We start from the raw sequence: 17,391 nt of genomic DNA, 5'->3' as shown, positions 1-17,391 counted from the left end.
ATATACGTTCAGAGCAAACATCATTGCCATTTAAACAGATTTTAAAAAAAATAATGTGTGTATACCGAACCCTACCACCTTTAAACGGCTTTGAAGGCATTCAGAAGGCATTTAAGGCTTTGGTCGCCTTAGAAGGCGAATAAAGATTTCAACCGAAACTTTCACGACTGTAGCGGGTTCTCTTCGAAATCTTTCAACTTTTTGATTCAACGAGAACAGATAGCTTGCCGCCATCTTGGCTTGTTTATATACTGGTTTTGCACCATCACTAATGTAACTGTCAAATAGAGTAGTGACAACGCTTTTGGTTCCGAACCGAGAAAGCGTGTGTTAAAATCCTGATTTTTATTTTCTTTTTTTCTGTGTTTATTTCTTTTTAAATTAATATTTTCTTGCTATAATTAATACAAACAAAATTTATGTGAAGCAACATTAAAATAATATCTTTTGAAACAACATAATAATTACACTATGTTCATTATCATAATAATTACACTATGTTCAACATTATCAGGATGGGAGAAATATGTATCTCATTTCTCCTTTTATTAGAGTTATTGAAATGAGTTTGATATATTAACATCTTTCAAGGGGTCGGTCTTTAACAACCGAATAATGCAGACCATCTATAAGAAAGCGAAATAGCTCAGAGCTTTACGCAAGAGAACATAACACGTAAATCGTGCTATCGATGATATCTGGGAACACTACAACAGTGCAGTGCTGAAGACGCTAGTTAGGTTTTCTTTTGACAGTTGCAATTTCAAATTTCAAATTAAAAGTGAAAATTTTCATTGACATATTTCAAAGGCATTTAATTACTGCTAAATGCACTGCTGATCGCCTTCAATTCGCCGGCGATTACGAGGCGATTAGAAGGCATTTAACGGAAATGTGCGGGTAGGGTAGTCAGTCCTACGTATGGCGGCACGGTCCATTTAGGGCTTGAACCCATGACTGGCATGTTGTTAAGTCGTACGAGTTGACGACTGTATCACAAGACCGGCTATGGTTGACAGTCATGTCCGATTGCAATTTAATGTAATTTATTTTAATAAAAAAATAATGCATTTTTTTGCAGTTTTTTTGTATTGCTGCGTTTTTGTATTGAAAAATAAATAAATAAAATTTATCAGCAGAGTGGTTCTGGAAGATTAAATGGCTTTGTTTCACTTTACATATTTTTACCAAAGAATGCATGCTCGAAATCTGTAATATGATGTACAATTTAATTTTTCACAAATATTTCTGTCATCTAAAACGGTTTTATCAGCAATCCAGTTAATTTCATTCAGTCTACTCCCCATCAACAAAACCATGCGCTGCTTAGCAGCTGCTTTGCCACCGCACGGCAGCACCATTAGCTCAGCCGGGTAATTTTCCGTTCGCTGGGTAGCTGGCAGCTGTCAAACGCCGTGCGCGCCATTTCCGCTACGTGTAGCCGCGCCCTGTCCAGCTGCTGTCGCTGGCGATCCGTCAACGCGCCCGAGACGTCATTTTCGTGCGGTCGCGCGCCCAAATAAGTGAAAGAAGAAGAACGAAAAGATCAAGCAATCGTGTGTGAAGCTTTTGCATTTCGCGCGCGCTCGGTGAGCAGAAATGGAGAGAACTACTGTGGTGGATTTGGTGGTTGTTCGCTGTGCCGGCTTCGCAGTTTTCGCCCCCGTACTGTCCGTGCCGCCACGGTCCAAGTGAGTGCGCGCCATTTGCCGCGGAAGCTGTAGACATTTTGCGCCCGCCCCTGGGTGTGTGTGGTGGGGTTTCTTTATCGGTGCGGGAGGAGACCGTAAACACCCTCGTCGAAAACGACGCGCAATTCCCGCGATAGCCTGGTACCGCCGCCGCCCGCCCGCCCGCCCGTCCACGGTGTACCTTTTGGGTCGCTCACGAGCCGCCCTACCTTTGCTCCGTCGCCTCTCCCCAGCTAGCCAGTCCGGCTCGGGAGTGTGTGTGTATCGTGAAGGGAAGAGTTTTCGAAACCCTCCGCACAGTTTTCTTCACGCAATCGATCGGCCAGCGGAATCACTTGGATGGCAACCGGCCCAGCGGCAAGATCGGCCTTTTCTCCAGATCAACGGTGCGGTGCGATAATTGCAGCCGTCGTCGCCAGTGTCCACATTACCCCTCGAACCACAGCGCCCCGAAGTAGCAGTGTGTCCAGACACCACACTGTACAAAGTTTTGGAAGATCTCCTGTAAGCCTGTAAGGTGCGTGTGCCCTTGTTCAAAGGTTCGGGTGAAGCTGCTCCGATCGCCAGTTGGTCGAAGAATAAAGTGCCTTCTTCCGTGTTTTGTGTGCGTGCGGCAAAGACAAAAAGAAAACTTCTTGCTACTCCCGAAAAAAGAAAAAACAAAAACATTAACTGTGCGTGTAGAGACGAAAAGAAGCTGCGTTTTCCCTACCCATGCTGTGAAAGTGTTTGGGGCTTTGTTGTTTGGCTTGGTGTTGTATCAGCAGCAGCAGCGTTAGGAGAAGGAGAGAGGGATGCTGTGCATCGTTTGGTGACAGCAGCAGACAAGACGAGCCTGTGCCGCGATCTCGCGCTCGGTGTCGGTGTGTGCGTGAATCAAAGCAAGCGGTGACTTTTTACTTCCTCTTCTTCTCTGGCTGCTCCATCTACTACACAGTTGGTGGGTGCGTACCCCCTTGTACCCCTGCGCCCACAAGACGGGTGACACACAGTGAAGGATACACAAGAAAACTAGTGTTCCGTTGTGATCATCGGTTAGAAAAAATAATTAAATTTTGGGAAAGAACTGACTCTTCCTCCCATTTGCCTTAATTAAGAAGCGATAAGTAGGCAAAGGTGCAAAGATTTGCCAACGTATTATCGGGCGGGGAGAGAAAGAAAAGTCTCACCTGCAAAAGGACAATCATCAAGTAACCATGGCTTCGAACGACAACAGCGACCTGCGGGAAACGCATCGGGAAATCTGCCGTGCCCTCAACATCGACGCGGACACGGAGAACCGATCGTGGAGCTCGTTCGAGCGAACGCGCGATCAGTTCGATCTGACGGTGAGTGCAGTAAATGTAACAATTTACTATAATTTTTTTTAAATTTTATTTCTCTGTATTATTTAATACCATATTTTTTTAAATCTTTTAGTGTATATAATTATTATACCCCTTATGCTTTTCTGCATAAGTAGTGAAACGTTTTAGTGCAATTGATGGCAAAATGTCGGTTGGTTAATGTTTCACAATTGACGTTCAAATGCTCTCTCAGATACACCGGACGCGTTGTGTTAACGCGCTTGGGAAAAACGAAACGAGAGGGCTCATTTGAAACGGAGGAGGATGGGGGCTGTGGTACAGGCTGGACCCCACACTTCCCATTTTTAGTTATTTTTCTTTTTACATGTCGGAGAGTTATTTAAACGCCACAGACCGAGCAGTATATATTCGTCATTCATTGGCTAGTCCCTATAGTATATAAGAACGAAATTGTCCAGCCACTGCTTCTCTCTCTCTCTCTCTCTCTCTCTCTCTCTCTCTCTCTCTCTCTCTATCCCTCCTTCTCTCTCTCGCTCTCTTTCACAATTGAGTTATAAGTAGCTAACTTTTTAATCATCAACCACTGATGAACTGATTTGAGATAGGTGTAGATAGATAGTTTTAGATATGCACAAGGCCTTGTCTTAATTGCAATTGATTTCAACGACTTTTAACGGGGTTTGACAACGTTTTCCAGCTGTTAATTTTTGTTTGGTGTTTTTAAAGAAAAAAAAACACTATACATTGTTTGAAAGTTAATTAAAGTGGTTAAAGGTTTTTATTTAATAATATGATCTGGCATACTATTTACCCTGTTAATTTCACTATTTGCCTCCTTCAACTGTTCTACAAAGGTTCGTGTGTGTCTCATTAGAATCCAATAGGCAAATATTTGCCAGCGAGAAGCAATACTAGTTGCTAAGGGCAGGCAAATCGATCACAGACATGCAAAATAACCGTCTATTACAGCTGGTGTGTGCAACAGCGTGAATGAACTGCACTGCTACTTCATGTCCGAGACTCTATTTCCGCTCTCACCCGTTGTTGTGGTGCGTGCATTTTGATCGACAAAAATGGTGCGGCGTATGTAAGCTCGTTCGATCGTTTGAGCCACGTTCCCACTTGACCGTGATGGAAATAGTCACTTTTGCGTGCCAGCCAAAAACCACCATGATGCTGCCAATCCAGCCACCACCACCAGCTTTTGACCCAATCACGAAGAGAAGTAATGACTGGCCGTTCTTCTCATTCGGCTGAGTGCAGATATTGTGGAGCGTAAATGGATGAAACTCACTCAACTCTGCTGTTACTAAGGGCACGACGCGCAACATAACACGCGCAATACATATTGGGTGTGGGATAAATAACATTGAACAATTCCAAACGCACACCCCCTGTACGAGGAAACGTATTCTTATCCCGCCGGCACCACAATACCACCGGGTCAGCGACGACCGGGGACGGCGTACACACGATCGTGCGCAAGTCCCGATGCGCCGCTGCGCTAAGCAATCAATCCGGCGGTGGCAAATGTGGCATGGATTTGCGCCTACCTTTCACTGACATGATTGTTTAGTTGGTGCACCCACAACAAGTGGGAGTGAAGAAGGAGCGTGTAAAAATGCAGCACAGCAGCACACACCGCGAACGAGATTAGGACGCGGCGCACGCGGCGGCATCGCAACCCACCACCACATCGCCGATGCGCTTGCCTTGCATGCGCGCGTGTCTATTTTTTGACGATTTAATCGATTGTTTCAGTCTTAATTTTTTTCTCTTTCTGTCCGTGTTTGTGTGTGTGTGTTTGCGCTGCTGCACTTCATTTGCTGAACTCTACTTGACCTTTGGGTGCGTTTTTTGTGTGTGTCTACCACTTCACCCTGGGTTGGCGGTCTTACGCGGCTTGGACCGCTCGGTCAGTTGATGCATTTAATTGAGCACATTGCCCCCGAGTGTTCGATTGCGTGTTTGATTGTGTGTGTGTGTGTGTGTGTGTGTGTGTGTGTGTGTGTGTGTGTGTGTGTGTGTGTGTGTGTGTGTGTGTGTGTGTGTGTGTGTGTGTGTGTGTGTGTGTGTGTGTGTGTGTGTGTGTGTGTGTGTGTGTGTGTGTGTGTGTGTGCGATATGAGTTCTCTCCCCCCTGGTTGCAATCACTAATTTCAATGTCGTGCTGCCTTCGGTCTCTCTTCTCCTGTTCTTGGGCGTAATAATTATAATGTTCCATCTATCTATCTTCTAGGCGTTTGTTGTTTTTTTGTGCTTGCTGGCTTCCTCTCATGATGGTGCATTATTAATAATTGTCTAATCTTCTTTTAGGTTTCGGTTGTTCAGCACGATTCTTCAAAACAACTTGCCTGCCTTGTGTGGAATTTGGTTGGAAATTAGGCACTTTTTTATTCGCGTAATGTGGTGTGATGTGTTAGGAATTCCTTCCCACGTGGCGTTAACTATTCGGTGTGCGCAGCCAACCGAATGGTTTTGCGAAAAATTGGTTGGAATCCGTGTTTTGGTGCCGGCACGGAGCGGCAATTTTGCTGCTAACATCTAACGATCAAGCTCTGCGGACCGATCAAGGAAAGATAGGGGCGCTGCAAAAGAAGAAGGTGTAGGAAATGAAAGGGAATAGGCGATCTCCAAAATACGATCTGAAAAACGCGATCTCTTCATCGTGATGGATTGGGTTCGAAATGAATTGTGAAGTGGTTTTTAGTGTTTTCTTGTTTTCCGATTTAAAATCAAAATTTCAAGCTTTGCTTCCCCCATTTCAGTAACATGACATTGATCTAATAAGATCGTAGTTGGATTGATCATCAAAATAAGAACTTACAATTGTGTTTCACGATCGTGTACAAATTTAAAGACATGTAGACTAAAAAAAGTCTTCAAAAATGAGAAAAAAACAAACAACACAATTGAGGGATTTTTGCTTCCTTTTAAAGGGAACGTTCGATCAGGTGGCCGACTTCTCAAGCATTTCCATTTGTATTATTCCCAGCCTACCACTGTTTTCAGTGCAATGTGTGCATCCGTCCTGCAATCGAACCCGCAGCTGTCAATGTGTGCTGGCTGGGGTCCAAAAAAGGCCGTTAAAAAACCGTTCACCGGTGGATCTGTTGAACGATTTTGCTTTTAAATCCTCCAGTTTCGATGCACCGAGATCATCCCTATTCCCCGGTGTATTGTGGGCTGTTTTTTTCTCTCTTCATTCCCAACAAACCGACCCTAAACCCCTGGATGAGGGATGTAGGAATGGAGGGTGTAGAGAGATCACTGCTACATTTGACAGAGCAGGTCCCTTGTTTTCACCCTACAGAACAGAAGCAAGTAGCATAGGGAAGAGAGGGCGAGATTAGGATGCTGGCAAAGTCGCTTTCTGTCCTTTTCCGGTCGGATTCCAGTGTCTGCACGTGCACTTTCACGTGGTGGTGGACATGGTGGCCTAAAGACCGTTCGTTCCCATGTTTTTTGTACGATCACGTAGAGAGACAGGCAGCGCGTTCCAATTTTTCATCTTTTCTGATGACGAAACAAACTTCACCATTCATTCCAATTCCCCCCTGCCGAAAGCAAGGGGGTGGGCATGAGAGGGTTACCGCTTGGTGTGTGTCATTCAAGTGTCAAGCGTGTGTATGCGCGTATGGCGCGCGCGCGCGCTGATGCGGTTTTTTGGCGTTGACGCGCCATGCGGTTGGGGTTTAATGTTCCTTATCGTCATTTCGATGAGCGCCGCGTGTGCTTGGATGCAGTTCCGCACTTTACTCTTTGGTGGCGGGGCTTTTTTTGAGTGTATTTGTTCTATGCTTCCATTTCGCGAGTCGAGTAGCAAAAAAAAAAAAAACGAATGGAGAAGGAGGTCATCATCGTTCAGAATGTGTACGTCACAAAGCAAGCAAGCACCACCACCACCACCACCACCACACAACAGCTGGTCGGGGTCGGATCATGATCGTGGCGGGAAAAAGGCGCAATTCTCTACGATGCACTGGCGAGCGCGATACGAAAAGAGGGAAAGGGAGAGCGTGTGAGGGAGCAAGGTTACCGCTTTGCTTCACTGTTTGTTTCCTCTTTTATGTGGGCTTTGGAGTGTTTTTCGGGTCTGTTTTCCGCTTTCTCTACTGATGGCAGGCAGTTCGCCTTTTCGGCAGCACCGCCATCCTTCTCCATCTCTCGAACAGCTGTTTCCGGAAGGATTCCTTTTAAAGTGTGCGTTTGCGTGAATGTATGTCTCTTGGGTTTTGTGAATGAGAAAGAGGATTTTTTAAAGTGAAAAAATCGTTTCAAATATTAGAAAATGTCTTTTTTTCTTTACATACGTTGAATAATTTTCAACTTGTTTTTGCTTGCTTATTAACCAACTTGCCTGCTACTGAATAATCTATTACATACGATTCTTGCTGCAGATGATGATTTTTGTATGTTTTTGAATGATTTTTAAAATTCGACGAACAGCGAATTTATATTGCATTTCCCAATTTTTTTGTCAAATCTGTACAATTTTTACAACTGTCAAAATTGTAAAACACATACTTCGTCCCCGAATTCGCATACCCAGGGGAGACTGGCTACCTGTTCATGTATGTGAATTCCGGACACCTGACATTTAAAGAGTCTTCTTCACGCTCTTTTCTACCAATTTTCAGACCATATCACGTCATCAAATCGTTTGAGTTCTCGTTGGCATCTCTCATCTAAAAACTGTTTGGATAATGGTTAAAATTTAAGTAGTCTGACAACTTTATGGAGATAAAGTCCACAAGTGTACGGAATTGGCTACAAGACTACTCTGGTGTATTATCTGTTGATAGCGATACAGTCGTTGCCACCAAATTTAGGCTCTAATTCACCTATCTTTGTTTCAATCTTTCATCAATTTTTGTCTCTAAGGTATCAATTTTTGACTGTAAACCAATTGTTTTGTTTGTAAAAATTAACCTGATGTCCCTATTGGACCGTGTGGTTCCAAATGTGTTCAAAATGACCGTGTGGAAAAAAGTTAGCATTTATTTTCAGGTGTAAACAATCGCTTTAGAATTTAAAACAATATTATTAGTTTTTATTTACCTAAAAAACAATCTAATTACACGATTTTTTGTACAGTTTATGTGATGTAGAATTACAACTGACTAAACTTAATCTGTTAAAATACTTTGTAAATTTATAATGATGCCTACAAGAGTGACAAATTGTTGACTTTCATACAAAAATAGGTGCGTTAGAGTCAACAATTTTGATGCCTTGGAACCAAAATTTAGCGGCAACGACTTTAAAATAAAAAAAAAACTTATTTAGTCTGTTACCGAGTTACGCGGTTTGTGCGTTCCCGAGGAATCCGCGTAAGTCGAATTTCGAGGTTTTTAGCCAACATATAATTGATTACTCGGTTTTTTTTCAAAACTGACAACAGACTGTATGCCTTTCTCCATTTAAATCGTCCGTTACATTTTGTCTGTAATTTTGAAAAATTTCCTTCAAAGTTCATACAAAAGAAAATTCAAATTTTATACAACGGATTACTCCAAACCTTTGTTGCGCTCCTTATTCTTGCCATAAATGTAGAGTCGAGTATTAATGGTTCCAATTCTACGACAATTTTAGCTTAAGAGAGGTGGCTAATAAATACACTTTTCTCATATTTTTATGAAAATAATAACTTCGCCCGACATTCCCGTTCTGCTCGACATCGTACGGCCTCTCTCCTCGTGTGAAGCTGTTCCCTCCCATTTTGGGAATGTTAATACGGCGCGAGCACACAACACACATACACACGCACACGTTTCGGGATGATTGCATGGACGGGCACGCGGGCAAGTGTACGCGCAAAAGAAGGCTAATGAATATTTACACCAAACACACCAAACTCGGGTGCGCAAGCGAAGCGTAATTGATGCCGTCCATGCGCCGGCACCGCAACACGCCCCGGAGACTGAGGGAATGGGGAAAAGTGTTGTGGATTTGGCAGAAGGTTAAGTAATCAGCGTGAATCCGTACGGGAGAGAGAGAGAGAGAGAGAGACAGATATGTCGCATGAAAGGGAGTTATTGTCCTCGGTGGCTTGGCCCTCTGTTAAAAGTGCATCCCAGTAACGGAGCAGAAGATTGATCTTTGCCATTAAGAGTTGTTAAAAGAATGCTACAATTTAATAAAGTTTCTTACGACCTTTTTTTTGTTCTTTATTTGTTTCGCAATCCACAGGGTGAGCCATCACACTGGATGTGCTGTGCGCTGTACGTGGCCTGCCTGCAGGAGCTGCCAGCCGTCGGCGATCCGGACCACTACATACAGGGCAATGGCGTGAACATTACGAATCTGTTGACACAGTGCAATATTAAGTACGATCGCTATGAATACCACCAACATCGCTTTACTTACCCTTTCCTCACTTTCCCACACAGAATCCAGGAGTTCTTCTCCAAGATGAAGCAATGGTCCGAGATACGCTCACTCCCAGGGCGGCTTCGCACGGCGGTCGACAATCTGCACCACGAGTTTTCCGTCTCGATCACGACGTACACCGTGTTCGGGGAGGACTTCCCGCGCATCTTCAACGAGGCGAACATCGTGCCGGACGAGCCGAAGCGCAACAAGAAGAGCAAACCGAACCCGTGCTCGTACAACCGGCTGCGCGAGTTCAGCTGGCTGCTGTTTCTCACCGTGAAGGAGCAGCACCGGGAGCAGCGCCGGGATCTCGCCACCGCCATGGACCTGTGCGTGTGCGTGATGGATCTGATCTATCGCAACGTGGTCGCGGACGGCCGGATGGATCTGGTCAACCCGAAGGTGCTGCACGAGGGCGGCAGCAGCTCGGTCGATGGGACGACGGCGGCCGCCGAGGCGGCGCTGAAGATAAACGTGCGCGAGCAGCTGTGCAACGAGTATCCGACCACGAGCGAAAGCGTGGACGAAACGAACCGGAGCGTGTTTCTGCCCGCCCTGTCGAGCATGGTGGAGGCGAACGATCTGCGGGGCACGCGGGCGCCCGATGGGCAATCGTTTCTGGGGCTCGTATCGGTGGCAAACTTTGAGGACAACCTGAAGCTGCTCAATCGGCGCTACGAGCGGTGCATTCTGCGGTGCGGTATGCTGGACGAGCGGATTGCGCTGAGCAGCCGGTCGTCCCCGACCAGCCAGCGCAATCGGTGGAGCGTCAATGTGGCTGGACCGCCGCGCACCCCGCTCAGCCTCAAATCGGGCCGCACTGGTGGTGGTGTTGGAATGGTTCGTGGCATTCGCGTTGGTTTCGCCAATGGCGGGCCGGAGCAGTCCAGCGGCAGCCCGTTCGTGGTGCGCGGTACGCTGTCGCAGCTGATGAAGCGCATCCGGGGCCACGAGCCGGGCAGTCCGCGGGGCACGTTTCTGACGCTGATGAAAAACTGTACGCCCAGCCCGCTCGGCACGGTGCTGGAGCATGTGGACCGGATGCGGGCCCGCTTTGTCAAGCGGCTGACGGAGCAGGAGGGCTGGAAGCTGGCCCTGGCCGACTGTCGGTTCGATGCGGTCGAGGCGCTGTACTACCAGCTGCTGGAGAACATCATCCCGTGGGAGCTGAAGAAGCGCCCGTCGATGACGGTGTCGAGGGTGATCTACGATCTCTGCTCGAACGCGTTCTTCAACGAGACGGTGATCGTGTGTGCGGCGGAAATCATCTTCTTTCTGCGGCAGGAGCAGCACAACTTCCCCTGGATACTGGAGGTGTTTGGGATGGAGCCGTTCAAGTTCTTTCACATCATCGAGGTGACGGTGACGGCCAACAATGACATCCTCACGTCGGACATTGTGAACCATCTGCGCAGGGTATGTGGGGAAAAAAGGCAAATAATGAGCTGTTTGGTACTAATGGCGGTTATTAAATGGGTCATCGTTCTAGATTGAGGAGCAGCTGGTGGATTCGATCAGCTGGAAGAGCTCCTCGGTGCTGTGGGAGTGTATGGAGAAGGAAAACTATCAGATACCGGCCAACAAGGACGTCGAGCAGCGGGCTGAGATTGCCGGCGTGACGCCGCTCAAGGGCGATTCCGTACCGAACACACCGAACGGTACACGGGGTAAGTTGATCGTACGGGAGCGGGAGATGGAGAAAGATAATCCCTTTTCTGGGTGGATCAAGCCTTTTAGGAGAAACAATTACAAAAAAATTGCCGATTACGACGGAGAAAGTGGTTTGAAAAGATTCATTAAGCAAATTGTTATTATTGTTTAACCGGTTCAGGCGGCGGTCCTTCGACGTCAACCGCAACAACAGCCGCAACAACAACAACAGCGACAACCGCCACCGGTCGTCCGGTGCCGCATCCCGACTCGGCCAAGAAAAAACTGTTTGTCGATCTTCCGGCAACACCGACGAAATTGCCACCACCACCGGCGGCATCAACTTCTTCTGCAACGCCGTCCGCTGCTACAGCAACGTCCACCAGCGCCGGTACAACCGTGGCTACTGCAGCCGGATCTGCCACGTCCTCCTCGTCGTCGTCGGAAATGGCCAATGTGCCAGGTTTGTTGTGTTCACGCACCTTCTCTTGCTCATCATCCATCCCGCGTGTCGATCCTGCATCCCCGTGCCATCACCTCATAACACATCTGGCTCTGGACACGGTCTATTCTGCAAATAATTCATCCTTCGCTTGCAACCACTATCACTAACACATGCTTTCTCACTTCGTGCGCAAAGGTGTGCTTTCACACGATCGTTTGGTCGTTTGGTCCGCTACGGTTCTACATTTCGTTTCATTTACAAGGAAGCAGGAAACGGATCATAGAAGCTTCCAATTTGCCATCTATTTAGTTCCTCCCCTATCAGCCAAAATCGTGTTAATAGATGACTATTAGGCAGGCTAATAGACGACTCAATTCAATTCAATCTCTCTCTGTCTATTATGCATCTTCTAGGCTCACGAATGGAAGTGATTATCAGACAGTAAAAATCAAAACCACCAAGGGGGGAAACAATTGTAAGGTTCTACTACCTACCCTACGGCTTAACATTTGTAGAGTTTTGCAGACAATGTTTGATGTGAAGAAGCTTTTTCGTGCTACATAATTCCAGATGTGAGTAGCGCCGCGTTTCGAACTCAGTCCAGTGATGGTAGAAACTCGTGCTTCTGCAGTGAGGGGTAAAGACAGTTATAGATGATGAGATGCTATGAACATATTAAATGCTTCATGGGTTATAATTGTGTTAATAGTGATAATTTTTCCTCTTCATGAAATTAGACAATTTCATCCATATAGTTGGATAAGCTGTCTAACAAAACTGATTAAAGACACAATTTAGACACTTATTGGGATATACCATCTTATTTAAAATATTAGACACTCATTAGACAGGTTTACTACAGTAAATCTAATAAGGTCTATAATACCTTTTTAAGACGAATAAGTCTAATAAGTCTTATTAGAACCAACAAAGACGGTAATTCGACAAGTCGTCTAATTATACGGGGTCAATTAATAGACAGTTATTGGGATTCTGTCTTTGTATGTGGATTTTGGCTGGTAGGGATCGTCATCTCGAGTTTCTTGAAGATCATCCCTATGCTCATCTCTCTGCTTCGCCCGTTTTCTCTCTCCGCCTTCGTGTATTGGATTGGAAATCTACTAACAGCTTGAACAATTCCAAATTGCTATTATTAATGTCCTCATTAGCCTATTACAGTCATCTCTGATAGTATTAAACCATGATTGTAACCATCGATTGTAATGCCATGCTCATGCTGTGTAACATATGTGTGTAAGGTTTTCGCCTAGACCTAAGCTAATATTGTGCATCACTTCTGTTTTGATTTGTGCTGCAATCGTTTTGTTAACACCCCACTTCCCTATTTTTATCCTCCCCACAGGTAATGGTACGAACGGTAGCAGTGATTCCAAGTCGATCTCATCGTTCAGCTCGCCGCAGCGCAGTGCGCACGATCCGCAGCATCCACCGTCGAACGAAACGCGTCGTTTGAACTTTTTCTTCCGCAAGGCAACTTGTCGTCTTCCATTGCATTTCTGTGTTGTTACTGTTAAACATAAGCGCTAATTATGTAATGCCCCCCCTTCCCTCCCCACAGATGTACCAGGTGGCGTACGATCGGATGTGCAATCTCTGCCAGAATCTCGGCATCGATTCGGAAGTGATCCAGAAGCTGATCTGGACGATACTGGAGTTTACCATCACGAAGTGCTCGCAGGAGCTGATGCGCGATCGGCACCTCGATCAGCTGCTGATGTGTGCCATCTTTGTGACGATGCGCATCAAGAAGCTGCCGAACACGTTCAAGCAGATCATGCACTGCTACCACAGCCAGCCGCAAGCGAACAGCTCCATCTATCGGAGCGTGTTTATACGGTACGAAAGTGCGGCAGCGCCGCCGGACGGGAGTGGTAAGGAGGACGTGGAGGAGGCGAAGGATACTGACGAGTGTAGCAATGGACAGGGGAAGAATGGAACCACCACCGCCAGCAGCAACGGTGAGGCGACGGGTGATGCGAGCGAACGGTGCCCGGTGACGGAGATGGCCGGCACCTCGGTACAGTACGGGCGGGAGGTGTACGGGGACATTATAAAGTTCTACAACGACATCTACGTCGTGACGGTGCACCACTTTGCGCTGCAGTATTACAACGCTGATGTGGTATGTGTGTGTGTGTGTGCGTGTGTTTCATATTGCTCTTTTGCTTGTTCTAATGCCCCTTTTCCCGCTCCATTTCAGTCCCAGGAATCGCTCTTCCTTTCGCCAACGCCCAAATCGCAGATGCGCAACATCCAGAAATCGCCCCGCCAGATCAGCTCCGGCATCAATCTGTACGTTTCGACGACGAACAAGATCAGCTCGCTCAAGGACTCGCCGAACGTGCGCGTACTCACCTTCCCGTCGAGCCCCGGGCAAAGTCCAACGGTTCGTGTTTAGTCGCCATCGCGTATTCTGACATCGCACCGCTTAAAAAGGTGTATTAATCCATTGGATCGTTTTGTTTTTTTTTTCTGCAGATGCACGAGCGCAAGTTGCCGCTGCTGGTACGGGGCAAGGTGGGCGAAACGGCGGCCCGCAGGCTAACCGAACCGGCGGCATACGAGCAGTCGCGGGCACCGAAGCTGCGGCGGCTGGATAAAATCCACCAAGAGCGACAGCATCAGGACAACGAGATGTCGGAGAACGAGTAGTCCTGCCGTAGTAGTAGTCACGATCTGCTGTTTGAATCCCTTCGTCTTATCCTTCATCCATTCATCATCCCCGCTAGAGGCGTGTTTTAATTATTTTTTGTTGGTTTAAGTACGAATTTAATCTTCGGTAAGGGAGAGCGAGGAGGACATCGGACAATTTTGAGCACTCTTTATGCACGGACAAAAAGGAAGGTACTCATTGTGTAGGGGGAAGGGATGGTTCGACTACCTATACCCGCAAGAGCTCCTAGCATTGATTTGCATATTCGAATAGGTATTTCGATACACACTTCTCTTTTAATTGAACCTTTTGGCTTTAAGCGGACAATGCTTCTTTGGTGGAAGCTCGTGGCGTGCCTCACTTGTGCCTGGACTTGTTTTATTACTTTTTAACGTGATCAGCAGCCTTGTTTCTTCCCCTTGTTCTCGTAGGCTGGTTGCCTAGAACGATGGGTAATGTGTTTTAGCTTGTCACGGGTCCTTTTTTTCACGACCTTATCCTCGGTTTTGGAAAGTAAAAAAAAACGCTTGGGAACGGGGCTAATGGTTTTAACGACATGTGTAATTCTAAGCTTTATAAAATGAACTACCCTTTTAGTTTTATCCTTTTGCGGTCATCGCGGCATAGGAAGGCGCGTGTGTGCGTGTATGTGTCTTTTTCCACTGGAAATCAAACGAACAATTACGACCAGATTGAAGACAGACTAAGACTAATGTTTAAAAAAATATCCGTTCCCTGTCTAAGCTAAACGTAGGCATTTGGGTGGCATTTAGTGGAGATTAAAGTAAAGCGCCCCTCGGTGTTAATTGCTCGACTTTTTTTTTTTTGAGCTTAAACATTATTGAACTAAGAAGACAAATGAGTGGCTTTTCTCTATCTACTGTCGTTTGTTTTTCGCTCCCCCCCCCCACCTCATTCGCGTCCACGCAATTCCGTCCAATTCTCATCCATTCCCGGATCCCACACACTGGCGACAAGTTTTGGTGGATCTCAAAGTTCGGTGTCTTTCATGTAATAATGTGATCTTCTTTTATTTCCAATTTAAACAAACAAACAAACAAACAAACAAAAAAAGCGTATTCTCTCGGTTTGGGTTTGGCTTTAAATTAGGTTGTTGCCCTCCTGCTGGTACAAATCGTTTAAACGCACCGTATGTGTGTGTATGTTTGTGTCTGTGTGTGTATGTAGGTACACACGTATCCACTGTGTGTATATGTATGTGTATTAGTGTGTATTTTTTAATAAGTATATGCGAGCGGGGGACAGTGCACACTCTCCCGAACCACCGCACCTTATACACAATATCTTGTAGACTTTTAGTAGCAAATCTTTAATAACAGCGAAAACCCCCGACGACCAACGTATGTGCGTCCACCCCCTTTATATCCCCTCTTTAGTGTGTAGTGTGTTTAATGTATATTTATTTAAAACAAAGCAAAAGAAAACCTCCAACAACATACCACCGGATGTGTCGTGTGGAGCGTTTCTCCTCTCTCCCTCCACCACAACGCAAAGATCTCTTATGTGAACACACCCGGCTATTGTTATGGTGTAGCGGAGGACGGGTCTCTTTTGTTGCGATGATGATGATGGAAAACAATGATCTGGGGTTACACGTGTTTATTCCACCGGTAGGCTAATAGATGAAAAGCTTTGTATGAAGATATCCGTTCTTGCAACACAAGTTCAGTACAGCGAAAAGGGAAAGCAGTGTCTCTCACCTTCCCGGACAGCTTGGTAAAGACTGCTGTCGATTTAAATCAGCACAACTACTGCTGGGAAAAGCTACTTTGTTGTAGCTTAACCTTTTTGGTAGAGATCACCATTCAGGGGCTCAGGAGGAAAGTACGGCCCTCCCTCCACGCCTAGGGATACGATCCTCGCTACGGATCGCTAGCTTTGCTGTGGGCGTGTGTGGGTTCGTATTTGTATTTACTTGGCCTCTGTTTTTTGACACTTGTTTTTGGCATTTGGAACTGTTTGGATTTGGTTTTCGGTAGCGAGAAAAAGCGAAATTAATGTGTATGTAGTAGCGTACCGCCATTACCCAATTAACCGAAAATAGATGCAATCCAGGATGATGAGAATTGGACACACGTGGACGTTTAAAGAGTTGACCTGCGTAGGGATGGAAATGAAATGTAAAGGCTATCAAGAGTGAGATGCGGCGTGGAATAGAAATTTCAAATTATAATGTGAAAAATTGATCCTCTCTCATTGCAAGTTACCATAGCCACGAACCACCACTTTCCCATTGGATTGATCGTCAAACGTGATCGCCTAATACGACTAGAGCGACCGTTTGTTTAATCAAAAAATTTTATCTGATCATCTGCGAAAGGACATCATACTAACAAAGTCTCCACAAAGAATGTGCCTCTATGTCTCTAATCCACGATCAGTCTGCACACTGTTGCCCTCTGTTTCGTGACAAGGGTACTACGGACAAACAACACAGTTAAAGTAGAAGCTATTGTTTTTATGTAAGGTTTATGTGTCTTGTAAGCAAAAATACACATCCTTGCCCCACCCTTTCTAGCTGTGTAAATAACACACAGCAGCAACCGTTTATTTTTAAGCTACTTGCAAGCATAAAACTGATCAACTCATCATTATTTTATTAGCATGATTTGGTGGGACAACACATTTGTTGCACCGTTTTTGTCCTTTATTTTAAACTTCCCCTCTTTTTGTCGCCCTCCTTTGTCTGACTAACTGCTGTCCGCATAACGAAACGAAAAAGGAAGAAATCCCAAATCGTACTCCCCGATACCACCATACGGCTAATTGTGATTTTGTGTTTTTAATGTTAGGCTTTTCTGTTTAAACTCCCTACAATGCTTTCCCTCACTCCACACCCATACGGCACACGGCCCTTTCCCATCCCTCATTAATTTTAGCGTCGTGTGTGTGAGAGTGTTTTTCGTTTTCCATGCGTTAATGTGCGTTCTTATGTAGCTTCCTTTCTAATTCTCTTTTTTTTAAAAGGCCAATGTAATAGTCATTTATAACCGTTAAACACTTATTGAGAATAAATATATCTATATTATATACACACAAATGAAGCATGTAGACAACGGGTGAGCCTTTAAAATGATGTTGAAATTTGGTAATGTGTTGCAAAAAAAATGAAAGAAACATAAACAAATTTTAAACGCTTTTTAAACGCTTTTTTTATTTTAAACGCCTTTTTAAAATGATCGTGATCGTGCTCGATCGTGCCGCGAAAGGACCAATTATTTCTTTGTTT

General features: G+C 45.6%; 1 protein-coding gene across 2 annotated transcripts; it reads left to right on the top strand.

Annotated features, from left to right (window-relative positions):
- Positions 1-1,365: 1,365 nt before the first annotated feature.
- LOC121592011 (retinoblastoma-like protein 1) lies at positions 1,366-17,219 on the top strand. Of its 2 annotated transcripts, XM_041913198.1 has the most exons (9): positions 1,367-3,019; positions 9,190-9,326; positions 9,390-10,788; positions 10,862-11,039; positions 11,204-11,485; positions 12,831-12,958; positions 13,047-13,610; positions 13,689-13,874; positions 13,967-17,219. In XM_041913198.1, exons 1-9 carry the CDS (start codon positions 2,888-2,890, stop codon positions 14,138-14,140), a joined length of 3,180 nt encoding a protein of 1,059 aa, XP_041769132.1. In that variant the 5' UTR covers positions 1,367-2,887; the 3' UTR covers positions 14,141-17,219. The 2 variants fall into 2 exon arrangements, with proteins under 2 accessions (XP_041769133.1, XP_041769132.1); XM_041913199.1 differs by lacking the exon at positions 11,204-11,485 and having other exon boundaries at positions 1,366-3,019.
- Positions 17,220-17,391: the final 172 nt, after the last annotated feature.

Source organism: Anopheles merus, chromosome 2L (assembly GCF_017562075.2).
Source record: "Anopheles merus strain MAF chromosome 2L, AmerM5.1, whole genome shotgun sequence".
NCBI lineage: Eukaryota > Metazoa > Arthropoda > Insecta > Diptera > Culicidae > Anopheles > Anopheles merus.
Note: the sequence above shows the minus strand (reverse complement) of the source record. Positions and strands in the feature narration are given on the sequence as shown.

Excerpts from the sequence above, each read along its gene's own strand:
- LOC121592011 (XM_041913198.1), top strand. The coding sequence starts at position 2,888 with ATGGCTTCGAACGACAACAGCGACCTGCGGGAAACGCATCGGGAAATC. Across the intron at positions 3,020-9,189 it reads GCGATCAGTTCGATCTGACG|GGTGAGCCATCACACTGGAT; the intron begins GTGAGTGCAGTA and ends CGCAATCCACAG. Across the intron at positions 11,040-11,203 it reads CACACCGAACGGTACACGGG|GCGGCGGTCCTTCGACGTCA; the intron begins GTAAGTTGATCG and ends TAACCGGTTCAG.